Here is a 19,861-nt window from a genome sequence, read left to right on the forward strand (position 1 = left end):
CGTGCCTGATTGTGGAAAGAGCGACCGTTGTTATTTATGGCGGTAGGAAGAAAGAAAGAAAGCTGAGGATATTGTCGACTCCCTCTCTCTTTCTCTCTCTCTCTTTCTTGTTCACGGCACTCTCTGTGCATATGCGGCGACATGTTTCGTGGGTCAGATCTGCTTGGCACAGTACGATGGCAGACGTGCGGAATGAACCACTTGGTTGTGCGTCCCATCGACGGCAACTTCGACATTTTGTGCCTCTATCGAACTGCCCTTGCCACGGATACCGCTGAGCCATGCCGATTTGCCTGAACAGTGTGCGAACAAACCTCTCGAGATTGACGCTACCGAAAGTGCGGGTATGTGGCCGTATTGCGTTGTCTGCATATTACGGAGCTTTAGCCATGCAGTAATAACGCGTACCGAAGCGCACCGAGCAAATAGGCATGGCCAATTAATTTTTCTTATTCGATTGATGATTAATTGTTCGTCATTTTAGCCTTTAACTGATTAATCGCTTTCGACGCGGGATTTTTTAATGGATTAATCGATTAAGCGAAATTTTTACCGGGCGCTTTTATAAAGGTTGAAACGGAGTTGCCTACTTGTGTAGGACTCTATTTTAATGTCAATGACGTAGAACTAAGTTTGAAACATTAGTGTATAAGCGTAGGATAAAGTATGATCTTTAACTAGTTAAAGACTAAATATAGTTGGCACTAGTGGCTTTTGAAAAGGTTAACATATGGGTTGTAACATGGCACTTAGCACAGAATTAAATAACATATATGACACTAGTGAATCCCTGTACAGTACAGTTATACAAGATATAGTAAAATGGCAGAAGTGAAAGGAGAAGTCCAGCTGAAAGGATTTAAAAAATTGCAAAGTGCACAGGGGAAAAGAAAATTACCGGTTTAAGATTTTAAACCACATGCTTTTTTTCTACAGAGTGAAGGAAAGTCAATAGACTGGGTTGTTTGAGTGAAACCTCCGGCAGCCAACTTACAAGGGTAGGAAAGACGCCCATTGATTGCAATGCGCGCAGGACTCGCCGCAGTCACCCTGTCCGCATCGTTCTATTTAAATCAGCGTTGGATTGGCGCAAGTTCTCGTTCGTTCCTCTAAGTGTAGAAAAAGTGGAATAACATAGATGGTTCACTAAGGGAAACGTCGAGCGAAGAATTTGCTCGGGAATGGCCTATTGATCGATTGTATGTTTGCGCTGGACACTCGGTTTTATTTCGTAACGCTTTCAGTCAATGGAAGGTTTGTGCATAGTCTGCGTTATGTGATGGTAATCGTCTATGTACTTTTTTCGTGCACAGCCTCCTTTGTCTCACGCTACGAGATCGCAGCACGTACGTTAAAAACAAAAAAACAAAACAAGACTGCCGCATTTATTTTGTCATTGTCGGGTGCTTCTATCGCACGAAAACGTTTACGATAACACGTACATGTGCAACGGGTATCAGAGTCGGCCCGTCTACGCCTTTTTATTTAGGCGGCCTCCGTCATCGTGTCGCAGGGGCTGTTGCGTCGACCTCAGGAACGAAAGTCGGTGGCATTGTGCAGATTACCATCAGGCTAAGAATGACATGTTTGGTTAACATTGTTTCCAAATTTATTAGTGTGACAAATGCAACGTGGCTACACTGTGAGTGGGAACGTGACGTAGCAGCAGTGCAAATGCCTCGGGGTACTTTTGTGTTTCAGTGCTTGCGCAGATGTGAGAGAGTGCTTTTGAGCTCTGAATGTCAACTAACTCACTACAAGTTCTACGTTTCATGACATCGAATTGATGCGAGAAAAAAAAAGAAGCTCAGTTTAGTTATCGATCCCAACATAGGCTTTCCTCACCACGCATATTGTACTAAGGGGACCACCGGTCACACTGTAACTATCAGCAGCTCCTGTTCAAGGATGGCGTCCAGTGAAATTCGATCCCTTATCAGCTTCTGCTGCAAAACGGTATTCCTTTTTTTCACTGTAAGCTGGAAGCCATTGCACATTTAGGCCTTAACTTGAGTTTATTGTTGCCGTCACCAAGGTAATGCTGCATACAGTGCGACGACCGTCGTATTTGCGCGCGCGCAGCAAAAGTCCGCGCGCTTCCGCCACATTCGTTCCCTGCTCGAGGGGTCCTGACCGCGTATCGCAAACCACGCGCACGGCAGAGCACAAGGGGGCTTGCGAGGCGGAGCGGGAGGGGGTGCAGAAAGAGCATGTCTGCCCGATCCGCTTTCTCCGTCGCGGACACAAGCGCACAAACAGAGCGAAATGCAACGCGAAGCGCGCAATAAGAGCAGCCGCCAGCGCGATAACTAAAAGAACGGTCGTCTTGATGCCTCGCTGCTCTGCGTCGGCCCCGCCGCCATTATCGCGGGTTTGGCGAGCGCATACTACGCGGGCACACGCGGCGAACGAACGGGCCCCCGGTTCTGCGGGCGCCGCGACGTCCGGCCCACGTCTCTGCCGTCTCACGTTTCGTCCCTTTTGTGCCTCGCAGACGCAGCTGGAGCAGGAGGGTCTGGCCAACCAGCATCAGCAGGAGGAGCTGCGGCGACAGCAAGAGCAACTGCTCGAGCAGCAGCAGAAGTTGCACGATTTGCAAGTGAGTGCGCGGCTCGCCATTTTTGTTGCCCCCCGAGCTTCGGTCTCGGTCATTTGCATACCCCCCTCCCGGCGTTGTGTTTTGCGCGCGAGAGGAGATGTGGAGGAGTTGCACATCGCGCTTGCCGAAGGGCGACGACGGGGGAAAGCTGAGGTTGTGCTCGCGGCCTCGCTTTACTCGTGTATGCTGCATGCCGCCGCACCGCGCGTTCCGTCGTCGTGGCCCGAAAACCCGAGCTTCGGCCCGTCGGTCGATCCCTTCGGGAGGGTTGGCTCGGTCGGCGAAGCCCTCGCGGTTGTGGTCGGTTGGCCTCTGGGTGGGCTTCTTATTTGTCCGCGTTGCGTGGTCTCCCCACTGCCGTGACAAATGGTTTTTCGTCTCCCTAATGGCAGAATTATGCCCCCGCGAGCGGAGGCGCTAATTTCGAGGCCGCCATCCTTCATCTTCGGCCCAGTTGTTCTGTGCCCTTCTGCCGCAGCCGTGGCGGCAGCAGTTGTCGATGCAGTCCCGCCGTGGTTCCCGGTGCCCCTCCTCCGCCGACATCTATTGATTCGATACGCCGCTGGCTGCAGCGTGCTACCGCGGGCTCTTTCGCCACGCACGCGTTGTCGCCGCTTGTGAGGAGACCGCGCGCGCGTGCGCTCGCGTGGATGCGTGGAGTTCCGCGTGCACGCAGCCGACCCACTGCTCTTTGGCAGCCCACGTAAAGCTGTGCCACGAGCCCCTTGCGGAAGGCACGTTTAGCACCCCGGTAGTTTGGGATGTACGTTGACTGATGCACGCTAACGGTGATCGCGCGGAGACGGTCGCCTTTTAGTACCGAACCCACCTCGGTGTCGACGTTGGTCAAAACTGAAAGCAGTGCCGTTTGTGCAAGCGTTACAAATATATTGTACGTAAATTTGTTGCCTTCCTGACGCCCATCTTTCTTGCGATGATGCTTGGCAAGCGACGAGGTACCGGAAAAGGACCGTATAGGCGTAGCGTGAACGTTGCTGGAGCCATATATAGATGCCGATGCTTTGGGAAGAGTGTACGCAGTGTTTCTGGAACTGATGCCAGCTATTTCTTTCGGAGGTTGAGTTCTGCGTGTGAGTATGTTGTATGGGAGGGTGGGAGCAGGTGCACATGCAGGAGATCAGAGTTAATAGAAAATCGCCTAATTTAGAAGTTTTATTTCAAGAAAGGATTAGCCATTGACGGAAGTCTATAGTTCCAAGGGCCGTACGTTCACTGCAGTTGACAGCAAGTTGCATCGTTGATCGTCTTTGACTCGAGTCAATAGGAAATGGATTGATAGGTCGCGAACTGAACAGAACGACGGGTACTGCATGCTTATGCGTTTCCTACTACACTTTATTGCAATACTGTGAGGCTGAATGATGATTAGGCATGTATTTTGCTTCATCCCAAACAGCACAGCGTTGTAATAACAGTCTCGACCGTAAATTACTCGGCAAATCTCGGTGCTCGTGCGCAGATGTCGGCAGCTAAGCACCCTCCTTTCCATGTTCGCGAGGCGCAGGTAGAAAATCTAAGAGCATGCGGAACGAAAAAAAAACAACATAAAGCTGATAGAGGTGTTTCATTCCACTTACCGCATGCAATCGTTTTTTGAGGCCTAGGTCTAGCCCACATAAGGCCGAGGCATTGATAAGCTTAACTACACCACTGAAAAAAAAAATGAAACCGCATATTTTTGTTACAAATGTATACATTTTGTATACAAACGTGTACAAGATACATTCGTATTTCGCGCGCGCGTTATGTGCATTGCCCACCTCTACCCGACTGCCTCCACTTCAGGCGCGGCTCAGTGGTCAGTACATGGCCGCGGCTTCGGTGTCCAAAGGATTTCTGCTGATGCCCATGCTGGAGGCCGCACTGCCCCGGGTGCCAACGAGGCCCGTCTCGTCGCCCACGGCCGCGCATACACCGCCCACGGTAAAAAATTTTAGGCGCACGCGCTACGACGTTGAGCACGGACGTTCCCGCACGTTTCCTCGCACCGCTGTCTTGGCTGACTGGGCATGCGCGGTAACCGTTTGCTTGCTCCGGCATGATCGCGTTGCCTGTCGGTGGCGCTCTATGCGATTGCTTTATAAAGTGTGTTTGTGGCAAACAGTAGCGGGAGGGGTACAATACTGTATAGATAGATGCACTCTGTCCTGTCGTCTTCCTTGTTGTACCACTTCGGGCTCGTCTTCATGCACCAACTCGTCCGTTAACTTGCTTTACTTTGCTATACATGAAAGTTCACTGAAGTTGGCTGCGTTTACTCCGTGATTTACGGTGAATGCAGAACTCCTACGTGTATTGTGCGGGAGTGCTGAGAGATTGAACGCCATAGTTGCGGCATTTCTCCTGAGCACGTCTAGCGCATCGCATGGCAACGTAGGCATGTCTGTGAACGAGTTAGCTCTCGAAATTACGTGGTTTGACGGCATTATGGACTTGCATTACACATGTCTCTGCTGCAGTTTGCACGTGTGACGAGTTTGACTAGCGCGATACCTTTCTTTCGGGGGCACGTGCAATGCTAGCGACTCGCACGGTTTAACCCACTCTGTAGGCATAACAATGACACTGGTTGTCCATCACATCGGTTGGCACACTCTGTGGCTATCAGTGACATCAATTGTCGGTCACACTGACGGGCAGCTCTCCATAGTATTACAGTTAAGATCGTTAAACAGAACGGGGGAAGGTCCTCATGAACATTCATGAGGAGTCATGCTCAGTTCTTCACTTCTTGCTTTTTATGGCACACCAAACTGCGCAAGTGACATACATATAAAAATTAAGCGCTGCTTCGTCAGATTCACTGTGGCCACAGGACGAGACCGCGGGGTAGACGATTAGGTCGCTATGCCTCGCGCCATAGCGCGACACATAATGGTCGTTCGCCTCAGTTTTTCCGTGCGAATATCTTCGGCTGAGCTGTAAACATGCCAAGGCGCTAAATCATTGAAACCAAAGTAAAGTGCGGGGTCGTGCTATGGGATTGTAATGTAGCTCAGCGCACGGTCGTAAACCATGTTCGGCGAATGTCGCGGTGGGTGTTTCGACCGTGTTTTTTGCCCTGACAACCGCCGCCCTTTCGCCGTAAAGGCCGAACGTCGAAACACCTGTGTAACGTCCGCTATAGCTATCGGTCGTATTCCCCAAAGGGGCACCTCTATAAAGACGCACACAGCGAGCGGAATTCCGCGCAGACAGTATGTATAACTGCACGCCCGCTCTCCGCGGCCCTGCTCTCCCAATCATAGGGACTAGAATGTATATATGCACTGGAACCCGTATAACGTTCTTCCTTAGAATACAACTCTCGATGACTGCCCCAGATATGGATCAGGGACGTCCTTTAGTACCGGCGTTCCGTCGTATCGAGACGGCCAGAAGTCGCTTGCTAGGGTCGTCTCGCCTCTCTGCCCTGTGGCGCTGTGCGGAGGAATTTCAAGCTTCGCCGTGGAGATCTCAATCGGACGTCGTATAACCCCGTGCCGTGGTCAGTTGCGGCGGTCGCGTCCTCCTGCTTTTCCTCGTGCAAGCCTCGCTGTTGCAGCCCCGCAGAGGGACATCGTGGGCGGTGTTTCACCGCGGCGCGGTCAAAAAAGAGCCCAGCTAGGTCGCTTGACCGATCGAGGACCACGGACATTGTCTGCAGGTGGTGGTGACGCAAAGTGGGGAGCGAAGAGCACCCTTCCTTGGGCAGGTCGTTCGCCCGTTAGGTGGCGGCGTCGTATACGATGGCGATCTGGAAGAAAGCGAAAGAAAACGACAATGAACTTCTCGGCCAGACAGCGTTGGCGCACAGTTGACCGGTGAACCTGCGGTATAACACCCCCCCCCCCCCCCTCCACCGCCCCCCCTTCCCTCGACACGACCAATAAATCATGGGAACGCGGGCGAGCTCTCGTGGCCACGGCAGGTTGCTCCATGGGGCCGAGATTTATTCTTTACTGTCCAGCCCACTAGGGGAGCCTGTTACCAAGGGGGAGCTGTAAAGGTGCCCAAAGCGAGACCGCTGCAGCAATTGTCTTTTTTTTTTTTCGTCCAGATTACTGCTTTCGTGGTTGTGAGTGAGCTTCAAAAGAGAGCTTACGCACTTCTCAACGGAGGCGTCCGTGTGTGAAGAGAAGCAAGTGGATTAAAGACAGAAAAGAAAGCTTAAGTAAAAGAAAGACGTAGAGGTCGCAGCCGCTGAAGTAACCTTCTGCCCTTCGACTCTGTGCTGGTGATAGAGGAATGCGTGGGGAGGGAGAACTAGAGTAGGATTGAGTAGCGATGATGACATATTTTGGCAATTTAAGCATCGCTCGCAGTACAGTGTACATACGTGCGCAAATTCTTCAGTAAGTTCACTAGCAAAAAAGCTTTTGCGCACGCGAACACAACTTGTCATAGCTGCGCGCCTATTGACCCCTGTCTGCTCCGTTAGAATAAGTGACTCTGTGTCAATTAGTGCTCGAGCTGTTCTGAACACGAAAGAAAGATGGAAAGAAATGACAGTTCGTGGAGGTTTACATCCGCTATCTGGGACAGGCGTTTACCTGCCAACACTAGAAAATTTTTTTCTTGAAGTTTTCGAAATGGGGCTCGCTTTACGGTTTTACAAATGTAGTGACGAGTTTTGCGAAAAAAATAAAGTCGGCTCGCGAAAATGTTTAGAGCTGTTGAAACACGGGGCCACGCAAGATTGCACAAGAAAGATTTACGCAAAAAAAGAAAAAGTGATTGTACTTACGCAGCTTTTTTGAGGCAGCGCCGTATAACAGATGGGTATCTGCTTCGAGCAAGTGTATTCAGACAAGTTCCTGAAGCAGGCGAAACTGGCAGCGGAATTGTCTTCGGAAAAGCCAGTCACATAGGAACAGCCAACTCAGTCTCTAACTATTCAAAGTGTGCTGCTGCTTGTGTTAATCGTTCATAAAATGTGAGTTTAACCAACATAAACAAAAATACAAATTCTGGAATTTCACGTGCCATATCCAAGATATGGTTATGAGGACACGCTGTAATGGGGGACTCCGGATTTATTTCGACCACCTGGGGTTCTTTACCGTGCACGAAATGCAAGGTATACGCGGGCATTCTTAGCATTTCGCCCCCTTTCTTATGCGGCCGGCGCGGGTGGGATTTGATTCCTTGCCCTCGGGCTTACATGACGCAAAGGGCGTGTGCTGAGAGCAAACATAAACGCCTGCTATTCCCACGTCTAAGGATGGCACTTAAGAAGTATGAAAGTTGGGACACGCCTACAGTATATTTTGATTTGACGTTAAAGTATACTCTTGAAACGCTGCCCTGGCGTAATTGACATTATCGTGACGTCTTGACACCGAGCGAAGTTTGCTGTCGTCGCGTATCAATAAGGTTAGGCATGATGTCCTTGCTCGTGAGACGCAGGCAGCAGTGCTGCTCGCGCGTCCTCTGGCTGCTCTCGCGTGCAGCACCAGCGATCGCAATAACAGAGTGGGGCAATGTATCATGACGTCACAGCGCATCCGCTTCCAGGATGTCGAAAGCGAAACTATAGGCCGCTATTCACGAAGAGTTCTTATGCTGGAACTGTTCTTAAGGGCAAGTACCAACCACTCGTAGTGCTGCCCATTTTATTAGCGAAGGCGACCACCCAATGGCCAATAGCATTTACGAAAGGAAAGCTTTGTGAATTTGGCCTCTCGTTCGTAGAAACAAGTATTTTAGCTGCTTATTAAGGGTGCTTCGACGCTTTCCAGTGTACTGGCAAGCTAGTAGTAGCACTACTACTAGTAGTAGTACTACTACTAGCACTAGTAGTAGTACTAGTAGTAGTAGTAGTAGTAGTAATATAAGTTTTCAGAGGGTTCCGTACCTTAATTCGATGCAAAAAAAAAAGAGAAAGAAAGACAAGACGAAAGGGTAGCGTCAGTGTTCCACGCATAGCTACCTCGCCGGACTTACGTCGTCGTCCTCGTTGCCACTTTTGCTGAGAGCGCTGCGGCTTCCGGTGTGCTTTTCTTCTTCTTCTTCTTCTTCTTTCTTTTTTTTTTTTGAGAGGGCGCGTTGCCTTTCATGCGCGCGTTTGTCCTTTCGCGCGCGCCCGTGGAGGGTGCTCTCTCGTTACGGAGGCCGCTGCACAGCGCCAATCATAAACATTGAGGAACGCGGCGGCAGATGGGTCGCACAAAACGCAACCAGTCCAAGGAAGCGCCATCATCATGCATCACCCGCCGGTGTCAGCTTTCACCGGTGCTTTTGTTTGGCTCGCCCACGATGCTGGGCGCCTGAATGGCCTTCAGTCAGTAATGCACAGCAGGCCGGCCGCCTCTATCTCTTTAGCGAGTACTTTACTTTTTTTTTCTCCCTTGCGAGACCACATTTTCCTCCATCTCCTCTGTGTCCTTTACTTGCTATTTCTGGGACGCCGTGGCTCGTTATTATTTCGCTTATTTTTCGTTGTCAGTGCGCGCTGACGTTTACGATGAGGCGGCGATGAAAGCTTTTCTTGTGTTTGCGGTCCGTTGCTGGGAATATCAGCTTTCTCTTGGCGTTTCAAGCGTGACCTGACGCCAGGCATATCTTCTAAGTAGAAGGCCGCCGAAATTCTGCACCTGCTCACTCTTTTATGCGCCCGTTACTTACCTATAAATGCATATACTTGCTCGGGGTTGGTTTTGTTTCGGCCCCTGTGTAACGTTCCGTCTTCCAGGCTCTTTATTGTAGTGGCCGCCCTTCAATCTTCCTGGAATATTACGCAATGTACAAAACCTAGCTTTCGATGTATTAGAGTGAAGGCCCAAGTTAAGAGCGCCCGTTGCGGCACAGAATGCAATCAATTGACTTTTTACAGAAAGCTCCGCTGGTAGTCAGGCGCATTGCGAGCATGGTTGCCCTTTAGGTTTTCGGATAACCCGTAGGTAAGGCCTTGCATTCGCGAAACAAGCATTTTATCGGGTCTTAGTCTTTTCCCACAAGAAATCACGATGCCTGGTGGGTCTGCCCGCCCCTGATACCGAACACACGCACTCTCACTCCTCCGAATGTCTCCTTATGTCCTCTACGCTGCGTATGAATGCAGCTTCACTAAACTAAACATGCTGCATTCGCCTTGTGCGCAGCCTCTACCGATACTTCGCCTCACGAACTCCGTGCAGTGCAGCAAGAACTTGCGTCAGGCCATCGGTTTCGGAAGCCTGCTGTGTTTCATCGTAGGAACGAAGGTTCGCTCTTATTTTAAGCGACTGATGCTTCCGTGAAGCTTTCATCCTGTTTATGTTCAATGACAAGTGCAAAGAGATTAACGTAGGTTACTAGATTGAAATCGTGCTCCAAGAGTGAGTGCAGTAAAATGTGGAAAAAATGAAAAAATAAACCTAAGATACAATAGTTACATCTACTATTGCCAAAAGGCGAGCGCTTTATTCTATATTTCAGCGCGAAAGGGGAAATACACGCTACACCTGACTGGAAAGTTGTAACTCGATAGCTTTTGTTCTTGCAACGCCGCGGCACGTTATATATATATATATATATATATATATATATATATATATATATATATATATATATATATATATATATATATATATATATATATATATATATATATATATATGCGCCAGACGTTGAAAGAGAATGCGTGCTCGGATGAGAACACCCTTCCCTGCTGAGAGCGAGGAAACGACACACGCGATAAACACGAAGAGAGAACCGCGCGTGTGGCTAGGAATCCTGAGGCACAGCAGTAACCGCCACTGTCGGGGAGGGCAAGAAATACGGCCATAGATGAAGACGGTAAATCAGAGGCCTGCCGCTGGGCTGCGCGGGATGGGGGCAAAAATGCGGGGACCCGCAAGCGTACAGACGAGGGCAAACGGCGCAATCAAAGGTTCCGCCTGCATAAGTGGCGGGGGAAATCGCGCAGTTGCCTCCCTGCCGCAGAAAGGTTTGGAGAGCGGAGGTGGCACAATAATGCCGCATTAACGCGGAATCACCAGCACTCTAGTGTATGTGTGTGTGGTCCCTTCCGGCCGCCCGCCGCTTTCTTCCCCATTGTTGACGAGTTCCGCGTTTTTGGCCGATTAATATTTAACGGCCTAATGCGGGCCCGATTGAATAATGAAGTAAACCGGCGCCTCCTGCTGACCCCAAGCTGTCTTCCTGCTTCTCTCTTCGTTCGTTCGTTCGTTCGTTCGTTCGTTCGTTCGTTCGAGAGAGAGAGAGAGAGAGAGAGAGAGAGAGAGAGAGAGAGAGAGCGTAAGGCGAAGCGATGCCCCGCCGGGCGTTCATCGAGAATGCATGTACCTTGCGGCTGACGCTGCAGTTCTTGCGTGCGCGCCTGTGTGCGTGCGTTAGTGCCATCGCTTGAGCGTTTGGGCAACAGCGAAAAACGAGTGTGCCACTGCATTGGGACAATGTTTTGTGTGTTTAGTCATTGACTGTCCTCTTTTGTCGGTATATATGCTGTGGAGAGATGGAAAGGCAACTGGAACGTCTATTGCTTTCTGGGAAACGTGAGGGGCGGATTTCATGGACTGGTGAGATTTATTCGGTGGCGTTCTCTGGATTTGACTTGCTGGCCGTGTTGTCTGAGCCGCCGTCCGTCATGTAACGGCTCGCATTGTGGTCCGCATATTATCTTGTTCCGTATTGTGGGGATTTGTGGGAGTTAGCGCCGTTCAACATGATGCCGGCGAACTACTGCGCCGTTAGTTGGATATCTCGCTTTCGATGGAAGAGAAAAAAATCGTCGTAAGCTTCTAAGAAAGCAGGCCTGCATTTACAAAGCAGTATATCTATGGCTAGAGCAGTTCCTATACGAATGCGTGACGGTATTAGCGAGCTAGTATAGCGGGTATAATGCATAGCGAGTATAGCGACGAGCTACCAATAAAAATAAGAAAAAAATAACGTTTTTATCGAACGAGATGGCTTGTTCATTCGACACAGCATCCGTTGTGAACACTATCGCTCCCGTCGTTACTAGAGGAGAAGGGCTTTCTGTGTCCTAGCGGAAGTTGACGCGGTTCATTAGCGCACAGACAAACTGCACGTCGCCGCATCAGTACGAAAAATGCACGCACATAATTCGTCGTGTTTTTTTTCGCGAATTCCTCCAGGAAGTGCCAAGTTCTTTTTTTTTGTGCACTTAACTCTTCCCAACGGCACAACGGTACTGTCCCTAAACTGGTTGCTACTTTGGCTTTTCTTCGTGTCAGTGTCAATCTATGTCCGCCGTTTGTTTTCTCTTACCCCAGTATGAGACAGTTGTGGCCTCCTCCATGCAACGCCCACGCAGAGCGATCGCTCAAGAGGTAGACTTTCTGCTGCCTTTACAGCTAAGCAGCCATCTTGCTTCAACACAGCGAAGAAAACAAAACAAAAAAACAAAAGCGAGAGAGGCGAATGGCGGCGCAACGAAGACGAATAGACGAAGCAGTGAAAGAGTGCGACTCCCAAGGAAGCACCGGTAGAAACAAAAGATGACGGGAAAGAGAAAAGAAGAAAAGAAACCCCTGACGGAGGAGGGAGGCAGACATGTCGAACTGTCGAAGTGTCAACGGTCGGGGTAGTCACCGCCGCCGCCTTTGGCGTGTGCTTATCGATGCCTTCGCGTCTATCCCCCCCGCCGCCCACTCCTCAAACCCCCGTGCACCAGGCGCTCCTCTCTTCTCGTCAGCATCACCGTCACCTCGCAAGCTGTTGCTTTGCTTCTTTGCTTCCAGGCCCGGCTCAGTTTAGCCTACACACACGCGCCTCTCCTGCGATACGCACCCGGGCGCGACTCTTGCTTTCTTTTTCTTGTTCTCCGTCTTCTTTTTGTTCTTCTCGTCACGCTTGCTTTTTTGTCTTCCCCGGCGCGCCGTCCCTTCAGCCGCTGTGCGTTTTTTTGTCGCCCGTCCTCCCCTGGTTGCTCCCAACACTTTTCTCCCCGATTTTCGGACGCGCGCGCGCGCGATTCTCGAAATAGCGATGCCGCCGCCATCGCCGCGAACGTTGACAAGAAAAATGGCCCTTCGCGCGCCGACGTAGTCCGCCATAGCTGGGCGACTTTTCGGCGCGCAGCCTCACGTGGAAGGAAGGGAAGAGCAGCCAGCCACCACCACTGCTGCCGTACAGGCCCGTTTAAACCTTCCGTTCTTCTCTCTCTCTCTCTCTCTCCCCACCCCCCTTCCTCGAGTCATTCTGGCCCCTTTTGTTCCTGTTGCCGCGAAGCGGCCGGTTCCTTCCTGCTAATGCGACGCGACCACATTTTGGGACGTGCCGACGCAACACCAGCTGCTGTGGCGATCCCCTATAACCTGCACCCCCCTGCCCCTCCCCCTTCCAACACCCCCACCCACTCCCCACTAGCACACGCCCGTCCGTGAGTTCACCGTTACACAACTTTCGGAGCTTCTCGGCTAAGAACAATTGCTCTATTGAAAACATTGTAGTGAGAACCAGAAACGCCGCCAAAAGAGAGAGTCATAGAAATAATGTCGTTAGTTCCATGATTCCACAAGCTACTTAACAAAGTGAAAGGGGAGGGACACACACGTCAAAACCATCCGGCATGTCGGACAGCGCGTCGAAAAGACGGTTACTCCGACTATTGGAAGTCTCTTAAAAAGTGGTTGTATGCGGTTGTTGGCATATATGACTACAGTCGTCCGACGAATTGAATGGTTCTTGCGACCGTGCGTTTCACTATTTCGATAAACGTGAGAATCGTTTTTTTAGCCGTCTTTTCCCGTATTCGCCTTGCACACAATCGCCTCACCGCGTCGATGTTGTCTTCTGACGCAGTACGCAAAAGACGTTCGAGGCTGTCATACAATATAGACTGCCCTATACAGAGACACGGGCTGGAACTAAGCAGCGTATACACTTGCACCGCCTGCCGGGCCCCCGTTTCCTCCTCACGCTCGTCCTTGAAGAGATGTCTCTCCGCCATTGATGTCCATCAAAAGAATCCCAGATTTACGGTCGCCGTGCTCACTGGCACGCCGCCCACGGAGGCTTCTTTCGGGACGGCTTCATACGCTTTACGTGTGGCTCCAGAAATTCTGGAAAGGGGAAGAGGATATGGAAGCTTGCTAGAAAAGGCCCCGAAACGTATAGAGAACAGGGCTCGGTAATGTAGAGAATAAAGAATATCGGACGAAAAAAAAATAAAGAAAGAGAGACAAGATACAGATTGCAGGTAGGTCGTGATTAGATCAGCGCAAAGCGGTCCGTCTCGTCGGAGATGAATAAGTGAGAAGGCGGCCGCCGGAGAATAAGAGAGGCGCTCTCGCGCCGCGCGAGTCTCACAAAAGGCGCGGACCGAGCGCGCGTGGTCCGGACCAGCTGCTGCTGCCTGCGAGCACTTAGCTCTCTGCCGCCGCCGCCGCCGCCGGCCCCGGGCCCGACTAGCGCTCTACTGCGGCGGCGATAGAAAGAAAGGCAACGCATCTTCCGCGAATGCGGACAACGGCGCAAGGTGGTGCCGTATCAAATATGCAGCCGCCGCCGCCTCGCACTCGCAACACAATTCAATTGTAGCCGGCCGTGAGCTCGCGGCCGCTTGGCGGAAAACACTCTGCATGCTCTCAGTTTGTATGAAGAAGTCGAGACGGAGCGCGTACTCGGCGCCTGCGAGAAACAAATTCGGGCGTGCGCTCGATAAGTCCGCGTCGAGTCTGCTTGAGCGTGTTCGCGTTGGAGACATCGCGGACGAAACAAAATAATTTTAAATAAACGCTATGTTAAATCTGCTGCGCTGCGTCGAAAGTACGCAGAACCGCTTGTATCTGTTGACTCTGCCGGCTGTGCGACGCATATGCTTGGTCGAATAGGCAACATGTTGAATGCCTGTAAAGATGCAGCCATGAACACCATATCGTGTGTGACCAGAGGTAATCGCGGGCCTCGTATGGCGGGCATTCTCACGCACCCCCAAGTGCCGTGAGCTCTAGAGAGCCAACGTAATTGTCCGTTTCTTTTCTCCAGTGATGTAGAGCTGCTGTGAGTGCCTCTGTGTTGAACGCAACACCGCTTGACAGCGATTTCGGCCAAGCTAGCCAATCGAGCGGGTTGTTCGCCCGCTCGTTTGATGGACGCCTTGCAGGCACAGCGCTCTTGGAACAATGTTTGCGTGTTGTCTTCTCCGCTGTACAACGCATGTTGAGCACCACTGCGCCTGTCTGTGTGTCCGTTTGCGAACGCTTCGAACATGCATGTTGGTCATTCCGTTCGGGTGTACAGCCTCGGCGCCTGGAGAGGCGATTTTTGCTGCATGTTACACGGGGCCGTATTCTCGACGTATCGCCCTTCGGGGATATCACTTACGGTGCGCGATGATTGGTGAAGTCACTGACGGCACGCCCGTCGATACACTTGGATGATCGCTCGCGGCATGAAATTGCACGAAAGTGGAAGTTTCTCGAAAAAAGTTATCTACCGAGGATATCGACCTGGTGTAAGTTTACTTCCGTTTATGATCAGTTGTCGCATGTTTATGTGAGGAGACAGGTTCAAGCAGTCCGGATCTATATACCAACGCAGTGCGTTGCCGATTCATCCTTACACCCGCACCATGCAGCACACTATAAGAAAAAGTCTGGTTCAAAACCTTGAACGTCGAATCGCATTCTTTCTGCTCAAGCACGGGATCCAGAACACTCAGGAATGCTAATGACCTGAAAGACTTTAAGGGAAGCTGGATACACAGCCTCGAGAGGCGTTATTTCAGCTTGCGCCACCCATGGCCGCTGTGCTTCTTGCGTGTAGCGCTCGTGGAGTATGCCACGGCTGAAGCCGCTATGATTGACGCCTTATATTGCAATGGCAACGTCGCCAAGAAAAGCTGAACCACTTTCACTGACCCTCTTCCATATTCACTCGCGTTCCCAGGCGGCCATGTCTCCGCTGCAGCCGTGGGTGACGGGCGCGGCGCCGCTGCTGCCGCTCTCCGGCAGCCCGCTAACGCCTGCCGTGCGGCTGGTGCACGGTGGAGGAGGTGGCGGAGGAGGGGGTCCGGGTAACTCCTGCTCGGGCAACCGGACGCCCACGCCCAGCGCCGTGGCCCCGGACCCGGCGCCCGACCTCGACACGCCGCTCAACCTCAGCAAACCCCGAGGAAGCTCGTCGGGCAGCACTGCCAGCAGGTATGTATGCGCTCGTGGACTTGCGCGTGGACCACACACGCTGACTGATATTGTCCCCATTTTTGTGTCCTGGCTTCCTCTCTCTTTCTCTCACCCATGCGAATTCGGTGAAATGGCGATTACAGTCTTTTACTTTACTTATTTGCACATGTTCTCGTATATAATCACAGTCCTGTTCATACGGCGGCCGTGCTGTATTTTGGGGAGCAAAGAAAAACGAATAAACAAACAAACAACGAAAGCGAAATCAGCAGATTTGCATAAATGATGTGTTTGACCGGCACTGCTATTGTGTTGTGCGTTGTGTTCACGCGCAAATCACATAATCACGTATGGTCTTGAGCAGTTCATATTGGATCTAGCCGCTATTGTGAGATTGCGCTTTCCTTGCATTGCTACACACTAGCGTTCTTTTAGAGAGGCGACGGTTTATGGCACCCGGACGCTAGAAATCCAGACACACGAAGGCGCTGAATGATTGAAGTGCCCAGGTGCTCTCGTTCCGTTTCTTGGCGTGTAAATTAACGAGTACTGAGAGAAAATGTGCGCAGCTGGTGTGCACTGATGTCGTAACTAGGTTGCGTGAATTCAGTGCTTTGTTTTCAGCCACTAACGCAATGCTGCTCACTAAACGAGAGTGCCTCGTACGATCTGGGTAGCTTTGAAAGTGTGATACCTTCTCTGATTTCCGAAGGAAACAGTTTCGTGTAATAAATGTAGACTAAAAGCTTCGCATGTCGAATTGTGGGCCCCATTTGGCATGCTTACCTTTCCTTCCACTGCAGCGTCAGTGGGAGCCCGACACCTGCCAGCGTGAAGCACGAGGCAAGGGACTCCGACCGCAGCTCAGTATCGCCCCGGGGCTTTCACCCAGGAATCTCTCCTCACTCCGCAGCCAGCCTTCTCAGTGCCACTGCTGCCAGCGCCCCCATCTCGGTGAGCTTCGCCTCTCTGGCTATAGGGCTTGCTCAGGGCATATAGCTAGTAGGTACACTGCAGTCTTTTGCCCCAAGAAACTTCGAAGACTCAGCAATGCAGAAAATTTGTCTCCAGGCCGTGTTGCGCTTCTGCTATCGCGCGTGCGACACCCACAGACTCATGTGAGCCGGGATGGGTATTTCGTTTAATGTCCCGAGATTTCGAACAACGGGAAGCAGGCACGGGTCCCTACGACAAGTCCAGTCAACCGTCTAGTGGCTGGCTTCTTAATTTTCGACAAAGGCTGTACTGCGCTTGAAGCTGGGAATAATGCAACAACAGAATTAATTACACGTCTGAACAGGAACAAGCACTACCAACAATTTTAGTTTCGGAGATGTTCTCAAGTAACTGCAGATGCGCTGTTAAGTGCTACATATTTCAAAGCGCTTCCTCACACACAAGAGTTGACTGTTGAAAGCAACCCTTAGTCCGAGCTTGACGAGTGCTCCGTTCTTTTTTTCCAAGCGAGAGGAAGGGGAGCCGAGTGACTCGATTTTTGCTAGTCACAACCATCTGGAACCTACAGACAATGAAATTCAAAGAAAGCACGGAGAAATTAACTGTGGTTTTAAATGAAATTAGAAGTATTAAACAAAAGGGAAATGGGTGGGCAAGTGGACGAAATGACAACTTGCGACCGGCGGACGCCGAGCCCACATCTAACGCGTGAGGACGCTTCATGTTTTAATTGAGCTACCGCGGCGGCTGTCGTCACGTCCGCGCTTTTTTGGGTGTTTCTGTAGTGCATTAGTTCTTGTCCTGCGAGTGTTATAGCCTCGTGTGTTCGCGCTATTCATAACCTAATTAATCCTGTCCTTGTGTGATTAGTGTGAATGAGCGAAGCTTGCGCTCGTTACATACCGCGTTTTGACGCTCGACTGACGACTAGAGTAGCACCACAGCTGCAATTCACAAGGCAAGCGCTCCAACGACTATAGTCGTTGGAGCGCTTGCTGTGGCAGTGGATGAACGGTGGCCTTCATGAAAGGAGAGCTCTGCCTTGGCTGCTCGTTTGTACGTCGGTGAAAATCTTATCTCAGCCCTTAGAAACGTTTAGAACTAACTTACCCACAATGCACCGGTTTCCAAATAAGGCGGCCATCCTTCTTCTAAAATGGTGTCGACTGAATAGCTGGCTCTCACTTTCATTTGCCTTTGTGCGTTAATATGGTAGCAAAAATTGCACGACAGCAACAACATTGCACTAGTTCAGCGTTTGGGAATTGAAGAGTAATCAGCGTTATCGGAGCCTGTCAGCAGCCATATTTTAGGCAGTGTGAATTATCTGCATGCCTTATGGGATTGCCGTATTTTTTCATGCAACAAGAACAGCATTTACGGCCACAGGATTGAAAGAATAACACCTGTTTGTAACTTATTCCGTTCAGGTCGTTTGTGCACAGCAATAAATTAGCGCTGACTTCTCTTACTCTTAAACTCTGCGCCCACGCTGCTTCAATGGTTTGTAAGTGTTTGTTGCCGTGCGCGAATTACTACATTCTGACTGTTTCGCTACTGTTCGTGTGTTTTAATTGCTTTCACAAGTGTTTTATATTTTACGAGCGTTTAGCTTCTCGTTTTTACACCTGCTCTTTCGTTCTCGTCTAGGTTGGTTCTCCGTTCTTGTCAGCTGCAGCAGCCTATCCAGGGCTTCCGCCTCATCTCAGAGCTCCTAGCATCCCCGTGTCACTGTCAAGCCTGATGGGACACCACGGAATTCCTTCCTATACCAGTATGTGGTCACAAGCCATGTGATTGTGCGAATTCATTTGGCGATTTTCTTGTTTTGCAGTGAAAACACGTATGCAGGCACGAACAAATCAACTTAACAACGGTGAACCTTTCGTATAAGTGTGCTTATTGGTTTTTTAAAAATCTGAACTGGACTTGTATAGAACCAGAATGAGATTAACTTGATCTACCAGAGAAATGATGCCTCTTACTTCAACTTTCCCTGCTGCTGCTGTTGAGTTCTGTCTTGCCGAATAGCTGTGGCTGGTGATGCAAGTACGTAGTGCTGGCTCGAGCTCCAATACCAACAGGCCGTCGTTGTCCCGCCGTCGCTGTAATTCCGTCTTCATCGTCATTTCACCACTTTTATTCTGTCATCATTCCTTCGTTGTCGTGTCATTGTCATGCTCCCACTCCACCACAGCCACTGCGTTGTCATATCATCGCCATCACGCCACCACCTTCCAACCGCCGTCGTCATACCGTCATCATCATTCCATTGTTGTCATGCTATTTTCGTCATGGCGTTGTCTTCACAGGGCCGCCGTTGTGGTCGTCCCATCGTTGTCATTTTGTTATAGTCGCTCCATTGTCGTCAAACTTTTGTCGTAACGCCATTAGCGTCATGCCAGCATCGCCATTCCATTGTCGCCATGCTATCGTCGTCAAGCCGTCGGTGTCATACAATCGTCGTCATTGCGTAGCCGTCATTCCACCTTAGTCATCCTATCGTGGTCGTGCTGTCGTTGACACGGCGTTGTCGCCACTCGAGCTGCGACATTCTCTTCATCGCACCGTAGTCGTCGTATCATCCGCATCATTTCAGCATTGGCATCACGTTGTCGTCACGTTGGTGTCGCCATGCCATTGGCGTCGCTCCAGCGTTATCTTCCCACTGTCGTAATGCCTGCGTCATTATATCGGCGTCGTCATCTCATGCCATTGCCGTCATGGTCGTCGCTGTGCCGTCGTTGTTATTTTGTGGTAGTGATTTCAGTGACGTCATGCCATTTTTATATCGTCCACATTACATCGTCGTCATTGCGTCTTTGTCACGCAGTCATCTTCATGCCGTCGTGGTCGTTCCAACGTTGTCATTCGTTTGTCGTCATGCATTATGTTGCACGATCAAACCTAAGAGGTTTTATGTTGAACGAAGCGCTTCCTGGCGAAAATGTGTCCAACTGTGTCGTGTGGCCTGTACTTGCAGATTGTCGCTAAGCAGGAGAAGTGTTCTTCACAAACACAAATAAAAGCTTCGCTTAAACCGATTCCAACAGCGCGTGGAGATCCGCATATTTTTTTGTTGTTGTGGCATTCTGGAAACGTGTTTCAGTGCTCGTTTCTTGAATTGTGCGTCAAGCTCGAGAACGCCAGAAGGGCAACGTGTGTAACGTGTGTGTGGTCGGTTGTTCCAGGCAAATTTTGTCGTCAG

General features: G+C 50.6%; 1 protein-coding gene across 11 annotated transcripts in view; it reads left to right on the forward strand.

Annotated features, from left to right (window-relative positions):
• LOC139057471 (transcription factor Sox-5-like) overlaps window positions 1-19,861 on the forward strand; it is an 884,741-nt gene that overhangs the window by 854,126 nt on the left and 10,754 nt on the right. For 10 of the 11 annotated variants that reach the window (XM_070535789.1, XM_070535790.1, XM_070535791.1 and 7 more), the window contains 5 exons: window positions 2,495-2,599; window positions 4,406-4,543; window positions 15,461-15,714; window positions 16,500-16,650; window positions 18,304-18,427. In XM_070535789.1, coding sequence (XP_070391890.1) covers window positions 2,495-2,599; window positions 4,406-4,543; window positions 15,461-15,714; window positions 16,500-16,650; window positions 18,304-18,427 — 772 coding nt within the window. The remainder of the gene's footprint in view (window positions 1-2,494; window positions 2,600-4,405; window positions 4,544-15,460; window positions 15,715-16,499; window positions 16,651-18,303; window positions 18,428-19,861) is intronic. The other variant, XM_070535796.1, reaches the window with a different exon arrangement.

The sequence above is a fragment of the Dermacentor albipictus genome, chromosome 3, assembly GCF_038994185.2.
Source record: "Dermacentor albipictus isolate Rhodes 1998 colony chromosome 3, USDA_Dalb.pri_finalv2, whole genome shotgun sequence".
Classification (NCBI taxonomy): Eukaryota; Metazoa; Arthropoda; class Arachnida; order Ixodida; family Ixodidae; genus Dermacentor; species Dermacentor albipictus.